A 13892-nucleotide genomic window follows, 5' to 3' on the forward strand; every position below is an offset into this window, starting at 1 on the left:
ACAAAAGCTTCTCAACCGAATAATAACAGGCATTTCCCATATTTATTCTGTGTTTAATTTCCTCCCAAGTATCATTTATATTTGTTAGTGTTGCTCCCAGATATTTGAACTTCTCCACCTCTCCAAAAGATAAATTTCCAATTTTTATATTTCCATTTCGTACAATATTCTCGTCACGAGACATAATCATATACTTTGTCTTTTCGGGATTTACTTCCAAACCTATCTCTTTACTTGCTTCCAGTAAAATTCCCGTGTTTTCCCTAATCGTTTGTGGATTTTCTCCTAACATATTCACGTCATCCGCATAGACAAGCAGCTGACGTAACCCGTTCAATTCTAAGCCCTCTCTGTTATCCTGGACTTTCCTAATGGCATACTCTAGTGCAAAGTTAAAAAGTAGAGGTGATAGTGCATCTCCTTGCTTTAGCCACACTGAATTGGAAATGCATCTGACAGAAACTGACCTATACGAACTCTGCTGTACGTTTCACTGAGACACATTTTAATTAATCGAACTAGTTTCTTGGGAATACCAAATTCAATAAGAATATCATAAAAAAACTTCTCTCTTAACAGAGTCATATGCCTTTTTGAAATCTATGAATAACTGATGCACTGTACCCTTATACTGTCATTTTTTTTTCCAATATCTGTCAAATACAAAAAATCTGATCAAATTGTCAATCTATTATACCTAAAACCGCACTGATGACTCCCAATAATTTCATATATGTATGGAGTTAATCTTCTCAAAAGAATATTGGACAAAATTTTGTACGACGTCAACAAATTCAATACTATTTTTATGGAACCACAATGATTTCTCTGTTTATCATACAATGTGAAAATGAGAAAGGATAAAAGACAAGATAGTTGTATATATAAAAAAGTTTTCTTATGCATAACAATACTTTTATTGATATTTCTTTATGAAAGTGATATACTGTGTACAAATATACTATGATTATTTTAAAAGAATACTGTGTGTCAATATAAAGGTATTGCCTTTAAACCATCTTGTAGCAAAATTTCACACAAATTATTATCATTCATGCCATTTCAATCCCTCACCAATGAAAATAAATTTAAGCATAGGGTATAATGTTTTATGTGTAATACTCCCTTTTCCTTGATTAATGGTGCCATAATTAATAGTAACACAATGTTGTAGGCTTCATCATTTTAGAACATTGCACTGTGGCCCGTTCACACTTTGCAGCTTTCCAATGGAGCTGCTGGTGTCATTGCAACCTTCCCTGCCATCACCTTCTCTATCTCTTCGACCCTAGAACAGAAAAAATAAAGTTATGAAAATAATTTGGAGGCACTGCTTTCAGTTTTAAGGAAGAGGAATTATAAAAGAAATTAAATCAAAACTGAATATGTAGCAGCTGTACCACATACACACATAGGTGGAGATACAGAAGGGGACATAGGAGGACAATACCTCCCCCAGGTCAAAGTGGTATCACAGTCTACTATATACAGTCACGAAGCTTGGGATGATTTTTTGCAAATCTCGCGATAGTTGCTAGCCGCTTGGAGCGCTGTGAGTACTAAGAACAATAGACTGTGCCACAGCCATCGTGATCTAATACAGGCCGTACGGCAGACCATGTGACTCGCTTAACCCGATCACGAAGGGCGGCGTTTCAACCATATAAATTAGTTGGAATGCATAAAGAGCAACATATGTTTCTCTAAAATGTAGTGTAATTCCATTAATAAAATTTAAAACAATGATTATGAGACACTTCAGACATAATTCACTTGCGAGTTAAGATGTAATATTATTTATGGTGTGAAAATTACGTTGTTCGTATGTGTAATACCTGCCTTTATTTCGATTAAATATTGCGAAATTCTTGTACATTCATTTATGCACGATTCAATAATTTTCAATTGCACCGCACGGATATTTAGATATGTTGAAATTATAGGTTATGTTTACTGTACCAGTTGCCTCTTTCTGTCTAAATTTAGTGATCTCCAATGCCTTGCCATTCATATGAAAATTATAGGTTATGTTTACTATATTTAACTTATATTCCTAAATTCGCAATCATACATTATAATTAAGCATAATGTCATGTATGATACCCCGGACATTCAATTTTTCTGTATTTTAATACTACAATTGAGTACTGAATTATTGCATTTATCTACTACTTACGAGATGAAGTAACACAACTGTACGTACATTAATTTCATACGAGTGGTATGGTAAATGTTTTGTCTAAAATTAAGGAAGGTAGATGTGCTAAATTGAAATCACAATATAAATTCTCTTTTATTAAACATCAAAATAGCTTCCATTCTAAACTCGAAATGTTGACGCGAATAGATTATGTTAACATGTAAAATTCTCTTCACATTAAAATAACACAGTTTTGTAATTATTTCTGCAACATATTATGCAACAAGAAGTAAACGGAACTTATGGACACGTTACACTAAATAAAGCTTAGCAATGATAAGCAATAAAGTTAGAGCTCCATAGACTGAAATAGAAAACCCGAACAAACATCACTGCCTGGTCTAGATCGAAAAAGCATTGACTGTGCCGTATTTAGCATTTTTGTGAAAAGTTCGTTATCGGTTGTAATAACTGTAAATGGCTAAAATACAATAATTTGAATAATGATATGGGACAAGGAGACGTTTGTAGTACTATAAATTGTAAGAAAAATAGGTTAGAGTTATCCTTCTTCCAAAAGATCCAGGAAGGTGAGTTTATAGAATATAATATATATTTTATGAAAATAATATATAAACCTTATATATTTCATGTTTCAATAGTGGAAGGAAGGTGTTAATTTTTTCAAAAGAACACGATATCGAAAGTACAATACATTTTATGGTCTGCTAGGGAAAGAGTCTGTGATGAGGTGATAGTAGCGATCCTGATGGTGAGCAACTATCTATGGATTCATATTTCAACTGTCTATGTTTGCATATTTAGTAAGTATTAAGCTTCGTGACTGTATATACTAGACTGTGGTGGTATAGGCTACTGTCTGAAGAAAGCGTAATTTTGAAGTTTATCTGCAAATCAACATTTACATAAACATTATATTTCTAAGTATAGGCATTCATTACATAAATGTATCTTTTTATAGTATCTACGTGTAAGAAAGTCCACTGCTGGGGAATAATGGTTAGCACATCTGACCATGAAACGAGGGGGCCCAGGTTCAAATCCTAGTTGGGACAAGTTATCTGGTTGGAATTTTTCTGAGGTTTTCCCTCAACCAATTGAAATAAAATTGCTGAGTAACTTTCGACAATGGACCTCGGACTCATTTCGCCACCATTCATCAGCGTGGCATGCTGTACTTGTACAAGAGTGTGGCCGTTCAGCTACCCAATCATTCATAGAACAGGAGTGGTAAGCCCAATAAACTCCAGGCTACAGTCTAAGACTTTGGATCCCTGCTCCGTAAAACAAAAAAAAAAAAAAAAAAAAAAAAAAAAACCGTGAAAAAGAATTGGTACAAGTGTTGAACATTTTTTTTATTTTATTTTATTTTATTTTATTGGGTTATTTTACGACGCTGTATCAACATCTAGGTTATTTAGCGTCTGAATGAAATGAAGGTGATAATACCGGTGAAATGAGTCCGGGGTCCAGCACCGAAAGTTACCCAGCATTTGCTCGTATTGGGTTGAGGGAAAACCTCAACCAGGTAACTTGCCCTGACCGGGATTCGAACCCGGGCCACCTGGTTTCGCGGCCAGACACACTGACTGTTACTCCACAGGTGTGGATTGAACATTTTCTAGAAAGGGCTGCAAAATGGTATTTGTCGAATACAGGGTGGAGAGCCATTTATCGTTCCCATTGAAGGCTTTAAGGAACCAACCTGGACAAATACCCAATATCCCATCCCTACTTTCCCGTGGTGCAGCTGTTAGTAAGCATAATTTTACAAGCTGAACTAAAAGGAGGGGCTACTCATCAATTAGCACTGGTCAGCTTGATGAGTTAATGACCGAATTTGGTATAATTTTTTCTCTATCCAATACCTAATTCTCTCTTTACCCTTTCCTATCCAGTCCTCTGACTGAACTCTTACTTTCTTCGACCCCGACAGTATTAGAGCATTCGAGGCCTAGGGGTTCATTTCACTTTCCTTCCTCCTCTTTCTACTTTTCTGTTCCTAGTGCTGACCTGCTATGGCACTAAAATCGTCCTCCAGTGGCTTAAGGAGGGAAAGCTGGTGATCAACAAGATCTCCCAGCTAGGTCCAATGGACCTGTCAACCAACAGCAGGTGTGGTCCTCCAGACATTCTGGGGGTTTTGTGTGAATGAAGTAGCCACCAAAACATTAAAATATGGTGTTCACTTAAATCGGCTACATCTTGCCATTTAACCACTCCAAAATATATCTTTGAAAAATATTGGAGTGCAAGAGGTCAAATGACTTTATTGTCGAACACCTGGCATTAGAAAACAACAACAATATTTTCTAGAAAGAGTTGATTCAGTTCATTTCACATGACAATGAGTCATTTGCAGATGAGATAAATTTATGAGCGGGATTACAATGTAAATTTTTGTTCCTCCTGCACAGTTAGCAGATAACATAGTCCAGCGTTTCTCAAACTATGGTCCGCGGACCACCTGTGGTCCTCGAGGTCTGTCCTTGTGGTCCTTCAAAAAAGACAGAAGAAAGAATAAAATTTGAACGAATTGCGTTTCACACTTACTTACTGGCTTTTAAGAAACCCAGAGGTTCATTGCCGCCCACACATAAGCCCACCATTGGTACCTATCCTGAGCAAGGTTAATCCAGTCTCTGCCATCATATCCCACCTCCCTCAGATTCATTTTAATATTATCTTCCCACCTACGTCTCAGCCTCCCCAAAGGTATCACACTATAGATTAAAATCTCAGAGTTTGGAAATGACACATGGCAATCGAATTTCACTTTTTCTCCCAGTACAGACATTTTATGAAATTTATTACCCCACCCGTCTATCGAATTCCCACTCTACTCTCAGCAACAAAAGACATATTTAAAGTACTATATTCTGTACGTGGTGTTTCTCGACATCTTTTCCCTGCACATCTGGTGCCGTGTCTGTAACCCAGCCAGGGACCACCCAAATTCACAACAGAGGACTAAAGTACCGAATCTTAATTCAATTTTAAAATATAAGTATACTGGTATTAAAATATGCTATGAAAATGATAAATTTGCTTTCGAAGGGAACAAGAGTAAGGTGGTCTGCAGAACTGTTCTGACTTTAAAAAGTGGTCCCCAATTCAAAAAAGTTTGAGAAACACTGACATAGACCATTCTTTGGCCCAACGCTTCAATTAAACATCTTATTTGGGTTTCTATAAAATCATCATTAAACTCTATTCTTCTCTTTCTTTCACCTGATTTATCTTTCGGTGTAGAAAAACCCAAACATCCCTTAGCTTGCATACCAGTTTTACCTCCTTTTGTTATTTTTGTAATCAAACTTTTTCACACACCAGCAGTCATACTTTTCCAATTCACTGCGGGCTAAAGCAGGGAGATGCACTATCACCTTTACTTTTTAACTTCGCTCTAGAATATGCCATTAGGAAAGTCCAGGATAACAGAGAGGGTTTGGAATTGAACGGGTTACATCAGCTTCTTGTCTATGCGGATGACGTGAATATGTTAGGAGAAAATACACAAACGATTAGGGAAAACACGGAAATTTTACTTGAAGCAAGTAGAGCGATCGGTTTGGAAGTAAATCCCGAAAAGACAAAGTATATGATTATGTCTCGTGACCAGAATATTGTACGAAATGGAAATATAAAAATCGGAGATTTATCCTTCGAAGAGGTGGAAAAATTCAAATATCTTGGAGCAACAGTAACAAATATAAATGACACTCGGGAGGAAATTAAACGCAGAATAAATATGGGAAATGCGTGTTATTATTCGGTTGAGAAGCTCTTATCATCCAGTCTGCTGTCGAAAAATCTGAAAGTTAGAATTTATAAAACAGTTATATTACCGGTTGTTCTTTATGGTTGTGAAACTTGGACTCTCACTCTGAGAGAGGAACATAGGTTCAGGGTGTTTGAGAATAAGGTGCTAAGGAAAATATTTGGGGCTAAGCGGGATGAAGTTACAGGAGAATGGAGAAAGTTACACAACACAGAACTGCACGCATTGTATTCTTCACCTGACATAATTAGGAACATTAAATCCAGACGTTTGAGATGGGCAGGGCATGTAGCACGTATGGGCGAATCCAGAAATGCATATAGAGTGTTAGTTGGGAGACCGGAGGGAAAAAGACCTTTAGGGAGGCCGAGACGTAGATGGGAGGATAATATTAAAATGGATTTGAGGGAGGTGGGGTGTGATGATAGAGACTGGATTAATCTTGCACAGGATAGGGACCGCTGGCGGGCTTATGTGAGGGCGGCAATGAACCTTCGGGTTCCTTAAAAGCCATTTGTAAGTAAGTAAGTAAGTAAGCAGTCATACTAACCGAATCAGTAACATCGTACAACAGTTCATGTTTTTTCTTCATGTTTTTCAAATGTTGCGTATCATTATAAACAGAGTGGCATAAATGTTGTGAACATGTTTGTAAAACAAAAAAGGAATACTGTAAAATCCGAAGGACTGATGGACGACCTATAGCAGCCAGTCCCCCAATGAGCATCACCAAAGTCTCTGAAGTCCCACCAACAGTGCGGTATTAAGTAGGTACATCATATTACTGTCTGTTGGTACAGCTACATAACATGTTGTACGAATTAATGAACACAGAATATCTCAACAAATACTAGACTATCTTTAGGAAGACCTGAGTGATTTACATCAGGGTTTTAGCAATACATTCGTAAGTTGTGTAACTCCCAAGATCTCCTGAACTTAAAATTCCTGTGACTTTTATCTTCGGGGAAATCTTAAGAATCAATCAATCTTCTTAATGTATCCAGCTGTGTGCTGACAACATAAAGTCCACTATAGTCCACTGTAGTCTATTCAAATCTTAAGAATAAAGTGTACCCCTCTCGTGGGTACTCACCTTGTCGTGGTGAGGGGGCTTAAATTTGTTGCTTAAGCTAACAAGTAACAAAGAGGTACCCACATAAGCTGCATTACCACCAACGCAGTCCCACTATATTTTTCACTGTTTATATTCATGGAATCCCTCAGTGTAAAATTCTCCGGAGGTAAAATAGTCCCTCAATCGGATCTCCGGGTAGGGATTGCACTGAGAGATGCCAAGAATCGTACTAAAGTACTTATTTGGAAATCTTAAGAATAAAGTGTACAGAAAAAGTCTTCACACGCTGAAAGAATTGAAACAAAGTACTGTATTTTCTCGAATACCGCACACCCTTGAATAAGCCTGCTCCCCAATTTTGAAAGGCAAAAAAAAAAAAAATAAATAATATATAAATAAATAATAATAATAATAATAATAATAATAATAATAATAATAAATACATACATAAAAGAAACTCAAATTACAAAAATAAAACTTTCAACAAATGTATTTATGACAAAATAAAAACAAACACAAAATACAGTTCAGTTAACAATAAATAAATGTTATCCTGCAACAGGACAATTCCCAAAACTAATATTTTAAATGAACTACTTCCTGATATTAAAAATATTATAATTATGATATTAACTACAAGAATACACTTGCATTCCAAACCAGCATGGACTGCCTGCATCTCACTTGGTTTGCTTAATCACCCATTTACACGATATCTTGCAATATTAATAGCACATGTCATGATTTCCATGTTCCTCTGCATCTTTCATAATTTTTAAGTTTTTCATGGCCATGATAATATCTTTAAAAAATATTGGAGTACAAGAGGTCAAATGACTTTATTGTCAAACGCCTGGCATTAGAAAACAACAACAGTTTTTCACTACAAGTAAAGGATCGTAATCTCATGCCTTTAGTAATACTCAATTTCAGAACTGAAAATATAAGACGTACAAACTATACACTCATCATATCACATTTGAACTTGGTTCTGACATATGTACTGCTAATCCAAACGCCATTTAATGATATTAATAATTTAAATACCCGTGTGGGAAGATAATGGCATGTGCTATCACTTTAGAGTTGCACAGGAGGGAAATCAGGCAATGTTGTCAACTTTATTTCGTATAAGCTACGCACCTGTATCTTTTACCTTATAATTTTGAAAAAAAAAGTGTGCAGGGTATTCGAGAAAATGCAGTGTTTTTTTCCTCCAGGCATGTACTATACCATTACACTTAGATCTTTTAATATTTAAGATTAACTTAATTATTAAAGTAAGTTGAAATAAGACTTACGTGCGTGGGACTTTGGTCATATTCTCCACACCGTCTTTAGTTATAATGACATCATCTTCAATGCGGACACCACCAAAATTGCGGAATCTTTCTATCACTTCAGGAACCATGAACTTGGCTTGTTCAGGATCAGCCAATGCTTTATCCAGCAACTAGGATAAAAAAACAACAAATTTAAGACAAATAAAATATCGATTTTGGATTTTATGCTGCTACATTTTTTATCCCTTTTGCTAACAAATCAACCTTTTCCTTCCCGTTAATGTACAACATCGCAAATTTCTAGCGCAATAATTAACAATAACCCCTATTAGAAACAACAACAACAACCAAATTTCTTGGCTTAAAAATCGATAATGTGCTAAATTGGAAAAATCATATTAAAGAAATTACCCCCCAACTAAATTCAGCTTGTTTTGCTATTAGATCTATGCAAAAGATAGTAAATATCAATACCTTAAAAACAATATACTTTGCATACTTCCACTCGGTAATGAGTTTTGGAATAATATTCTGGGGAAATTCCACAGATAGTAACAGTATATTTCTATTACAAAAAAGAGTAATTAGAATAATATTATGTGCCAAATCTAGGGAATTGTGTAGGACTATTTTAAAAAAACTACAAATAATGCCCATAGCTTGTCAGTATATCTTTTCATTAATAATCTTCCTCGTATGTAATCGTGAAAACTTTGTAACTAATTCAACAGTTAATAGCATAAATACACGTCAAAAAATGACTTTCATACTCCATCGGCAAGTCTATCGTGCTATCAAAAAGGAGTGCGTTATATGGCAGTAAAAAATTTTAATAGCCTCCCTATCGATATAAAAAATGAAACTCAAAACATAAGATTATTTAGGGCCAAATTAAAGAAGTAACTAATTTCTCACGCCTTCTATTCTGTAGGTGAATTCATGACATTCAATAACGCTTCATGAAATTGATACTAAAACTTTGCGTTGTACTACGAGGGGGATCCAGGAAATAACGACCGTTCGCGCATACCCGCTGCGAAGCTGACTCCCCTTCCTTGTTTGAAGGTCAACTGGCTTCCTTAACATGTGTTCTCATAATGTTGTGAGTACTGGTTGCAACAAGCCGCCATTGTGCATTTCGTGTTACTTCAAAATGAACGACGTGATTGATAATCCTGCCGACTGTGAGGTGAGGAGTGTGATTCGATTTTTGAATGCCCGACATTTGAAAGCTGCAGAAATTTACCGGCAATTGAAAGAAGTGTATGGTGATACTGTAATGAATGAAAGAAATGTGAGAAAATGGTGCGAAATGTTCAACAATGGGCGAACAAATGTCCACGATGAAACTCGACCCGGACGCCCGTCACTCATCACAGAAGACCTGAAGACTAAAGTGAGCGACAGAATCTTGCAAGACAGGCGCACATCACTCGACGAATTGCATATTGCCTTTCCTGACATTTCTCGTTCTTTGCTTGGTGAAATTGTGTCGCAACATCTTGGCTACCACAAAATCTGTGCCCGCCCGCACACTGCTGCTTCAACTCGAGAATTGCTGGATCAATTCGGTTGGGAAATCTTTGATCATCCGCCCTATAGTCCAGACCTTGCTCCTAGCGATTTTCACCTTTTCACTAAGCTGAAAGACTTTCTGGGTGGTACGCGTTTTGGAAGTGATGAAGAGTTGAAGAAGACAGTGAACACCTGGCTTAATGAACTGGCGGCAGAGGAGTATAACACGGGAATTCTAAAGCTAGTGAACAGATACGACTAATGTTTAAATGTAGGTGGTGGTTATGTAGAGAAGTAAAGGAAGCTTCAGTTTATGTAACAGACTTTCTTTTTCAAATAAATATTTTTTTTTTAATTATTACAACAAAACGGTCGTTATTTCCTGGATCCCCCTCGTAGTAGACTATATTGTAAACCTCGTCTGTATATATTTGATCTAGACTGTGACTATAAATTAAGATTTTATAATAGTATTAAGTTTTTTGACTTGTTCCATGTTCTAGCTGTAAGCATGTATGAATACCATAGAATGTTAATAAATACAATACAATACAAATGTACCAGAATCCATTGAAAAACTAGCTTTCACCTAATTTTGAATTTGTTTCATCATACTGTGAATTTCCTTAATAATAAATGATCTAAACTCCTCCAAATCGTTTAGGAACAGAGATATTTTAGCATTGAAATATTAAGTTCTTATTTTCATATTCTGGCAAAATTTTCTTCTTTACTTATACGTGTGTAATTCAATGAGCTTACCACATCGATGAAATAGCATCCTGGTTCCACAGTAATAACCATGCCCTTCTCCAAAGTTCTAGCAGTACGCAGTTTACTCACTCCTGGCCCAGTAGGACGGGGAGGATTGCCTGGCAGGTATCCACCCACGTCATGCACATCCAAGCCCATGAAATGGCCCAGGCCGTGAGGCTGGAAGACTGCACCCATTCCAGCCTAGAAACATAACAACACTACAGTCAGTCCAGAATTAGAAAGCCACTGACAGCTCAGCAAATTTCCGTGGTCTCCACGGTAACTGTTTAAAAAACAAATAAGACACAACTAAAGAGAAGAGTTTTCATGTAAATGGTTACACTGATGCTACTTCGATTGGTTATGACAATGACTATGTAGTAACCAGCTGGTCTGAGTCACATGCCATGGAGATTTTAATCGGTTATTTAACATCGCTATATCAACTGCACAGTTGTAAAGTATTGATGAGATTGGTGGTAGTGGCAAAATATTTTCCTGCTAAAAATAAAATAGAATCACATGCCCAACAAGTAATTGGAAAATATCAAGCAGGTTTTAAGAAAGGCATCAATTATTCTGCGTTAAATTAATTTTAAAGAAATTATGGGAATACAATATTTACGTCTATCACATTTTTGTAGAGTGCACAGGAGACAACAATATTCATATATACAATTTTATTTATTTTTCAGTCAATCTCTCAACATATGATGTTAAATATATTACTTACTTACTGGCTTTTAAGGAACACGGAGGTTCATTGCCACCCTCACATAAGCCCGCCACTGGTCCCTATCCTGTGCAAGATTAATCCAGTCTCTACCATCATATCCCACCTCCCTCAAATCCATTTTAATATTATCCCCCCATCTACGTCTCGGCCTCCCCAAAGGTTTTTTCCCTCCGGCCTCCCAACTAACACTCTATATGCATTTCTGGATTCGTCCATACGTGCTACATGCCCTGCCCATCTCAAACGTCTGGATTTAATGTTCCTAATTATGTCAGGTGAAGAATACAATGCGTGCAGTTCTGTGTTGTGTAACTTTCTCCATTCTCCTGTAACTTCATCCCTCTTAGCCCCAAATATTTTCCTAAGCACCTTATTCTCAAACACTCTTAATCTATGTTTCTCTCTCAAAGTGAGAGTCCAAGTTTCACAGCCATACAGAACAACTGGTAATATAACTGTTTTATAAATTCTAATTTTCAGATTTTTTGACAGCAGACTAGATGACAAAAGCTTCTCAACCGAATAATAACACGTATTTGCCATATTTATTCTGCGTTTAATTTCCTCCCGAGTATCATTTATATTTGTTACTGTTGCTCCCAGATATTTGAATTTTTCCACCTCTTCAAAGGATAAATTTCCAATTTTTATATTTCCATTTCGTACAACATTCTGGTCACGAGACATAATCATATACTTTGTCTTTTCGGGATTCACTTCCAAACCTATCTCTTTACTTGCTTCAAGTAAAATTCCCGTGTTTTCCCTAATCGTTTGTGGATTTTCTCCTAACATATTCACGTCATCCGCATAGACAAGCAGCTGATGTAGCCCGTTTAATTCCAAACCCTCTCTGTTAACCTGGACTTTCCTAATGGCATACTCTATATAACTGAATTCTAAAAATTACCAATCTTCTATATGTGTATCAGGATAACATTTGCAGTCAACACTACTGATTTATAAACTTCAATACCAGGCAGCACAATATCATCACTATACTACCATCGTAATGTATCACAGGAACACACACATTACCTTCAACATCTCATCAACATCACCCTTGAGCAAGCCAGCATTGCGAAGTTCAGTAAGCAGAATCCTGTTGGCCAGTTTATGCATATCAACCCATGACACACCTGTAATAAACGAATAACAGTTACTATGCAATCTTGTCTTCTGAATAAAAAAAGTGTGTTATAAAGATGACACATACTACCTCATTACAGGTTTTATGCATTTTGCAACAGTTCAGCTATTTTCCAAATTCCAATTCTTTATTGCTCACAGACTTGTGAAGCACAAGTACTAAAGCTATGGTTTGTCTACAGCGATCATCACCAGACACACATTGCCGGCAATTATAAACGGTGGCAATAATCGTCAGGAAGTGGTTTCTTTATCAGTATACATCGCTGTCAATTCTCATTTGTTTCTCTGCCACAACTCGATTCAATATATCTACAAGGCTTTCTCTAAATGTCGATTATTGAACATGTATGCAGCAATGTGCATCCTGAATTTGCTTCAGAAGCAACCTGCAACGATCTGTGTCGCTCCGATGATCTATACTGTTTTCGCTGTAAGAAAAATCCTAATGTAAACATAAGCACGTTGCTGTCATACCCGTGATTGGCTCCGAGCCGAAACACTCACATGACACAGGGAAATATAGTTCGTATTTGGAAACCATAATCTTGTATTATTTGAAAATAAAAAATTGAATTCTAGTTCTTAAATACAATAAAACATTTAACTTTACTCATACGTAAAACACTATGTAAAAGAAAAGCTACTTTTATATTTTGTTATGTACTATGAACGCTGATGAATACCAACAGTAATACCGAGATTGTCTGTTCTTGTAACAAGCTGGTGTCACTTGAGCTCGTAGTTCACGTAAGCATGTGGCACTGAAATATGGCTTTTGCATTCTCAGCTGTCCATTATGAAGACATAAGACTTAAAAATAATTTAATTATAGTAATTATAAAATAAATGTTTCCTAAGCAAACGAATGCATAGTAGTGAGGTTAGGCCTACTTGACGAGTAACGGGAAATGTTTAACATGAAACAGAATGTACAACAGTGGGCGGGAACACGTACTGAGAATCTATGGCGCCAAACAGCGGCCAATGAAGCCTCACTTCAGTCACGTGCTATTGTTTATATTAGGATTTTTCTTACAGCGAAAAGATTATACATTGGCGATCATTGCTATAAAGAAACAGTGTCCATTCATTTTAACTGCTATTAAGTCCAGGCGATGATTACCGTAAACAAACCGCAGCTTAAGCATTGTCAATACATTCTACATCTTATAATAACAGGGGCAGCTTTAGAGGTAGTGCCAATGTCATCAAGATTACTTGAAGCTTGTGGCAATGATGCACTACAGTATCAGACAGTTGCAAGATGGGTCTCTGCATTTCATATGGGTTGGAATGAGATGGCACATGTGGCTCGCATAGGTCGCTCATCCATTTGTGATGAACAAGTGGAGTTAGTGCGAGGTCTCCTTGCATATGACCATTGCTGGACTGTACAGAATTATTCATTGAGGTTGGACTCAGTCATCAAA

The 13892-nt window shown here is 36.6% G+C and overlaps 1 protein-coding gene across 2 annotated transcripts in view; it reads right to left on the minus strand.

The window, feature by feature from the left end:
* Positions 1 to 893: 893 nt before the first annotated feature.
* The window catches only part of Dip-C (dipeptidase C), an 894313-nt gene continuing 881314 nt past the window's right edge, over positions 894 to 13892 (minus strand). For both annotated transcript variants that reach the window (XM_069825325.1, XM_069825323.1), the window contains exons 9-12: positions 12349 to 12449; positions 10581 to 10775; positions 8322 to 8473; positions 894 to 1288 (exon numbers count right to left, since the gene is read on the minus strand). In XM_069825325.1, the coding sequence (XP_069681426.1) occupies positions 1210 to 1288; positions 8322 to 8473; positions 10581 to 10775; positions 12349 to 12449 (527 nt within the window). In that variant the 3' untranslated portion in view covers positions 894 to 1209. The remainder of the gene's footprint in view (positions 1289 to 8321; positions 8474 to 10580; positions 10776 to 12348; positions 12450 to 13892) is intronic.

This window comes from Periplaneta americana, chromosome 5 (assembly GCF_040183065.1).
Source record: "Periplaneta americana isolate PAMFEO1 chromosome 5, P.americana_PAMFEO1_priV1, whole genome shotgun sequence".
In the NCBI taxonomy this organism is placed as follows: domain Eukaryota; kingdom Metazoa; phylum Arthropoda; class Insecta; order Blattodea; family Blattidae; genus Periplaneta; species Periplaneta americana.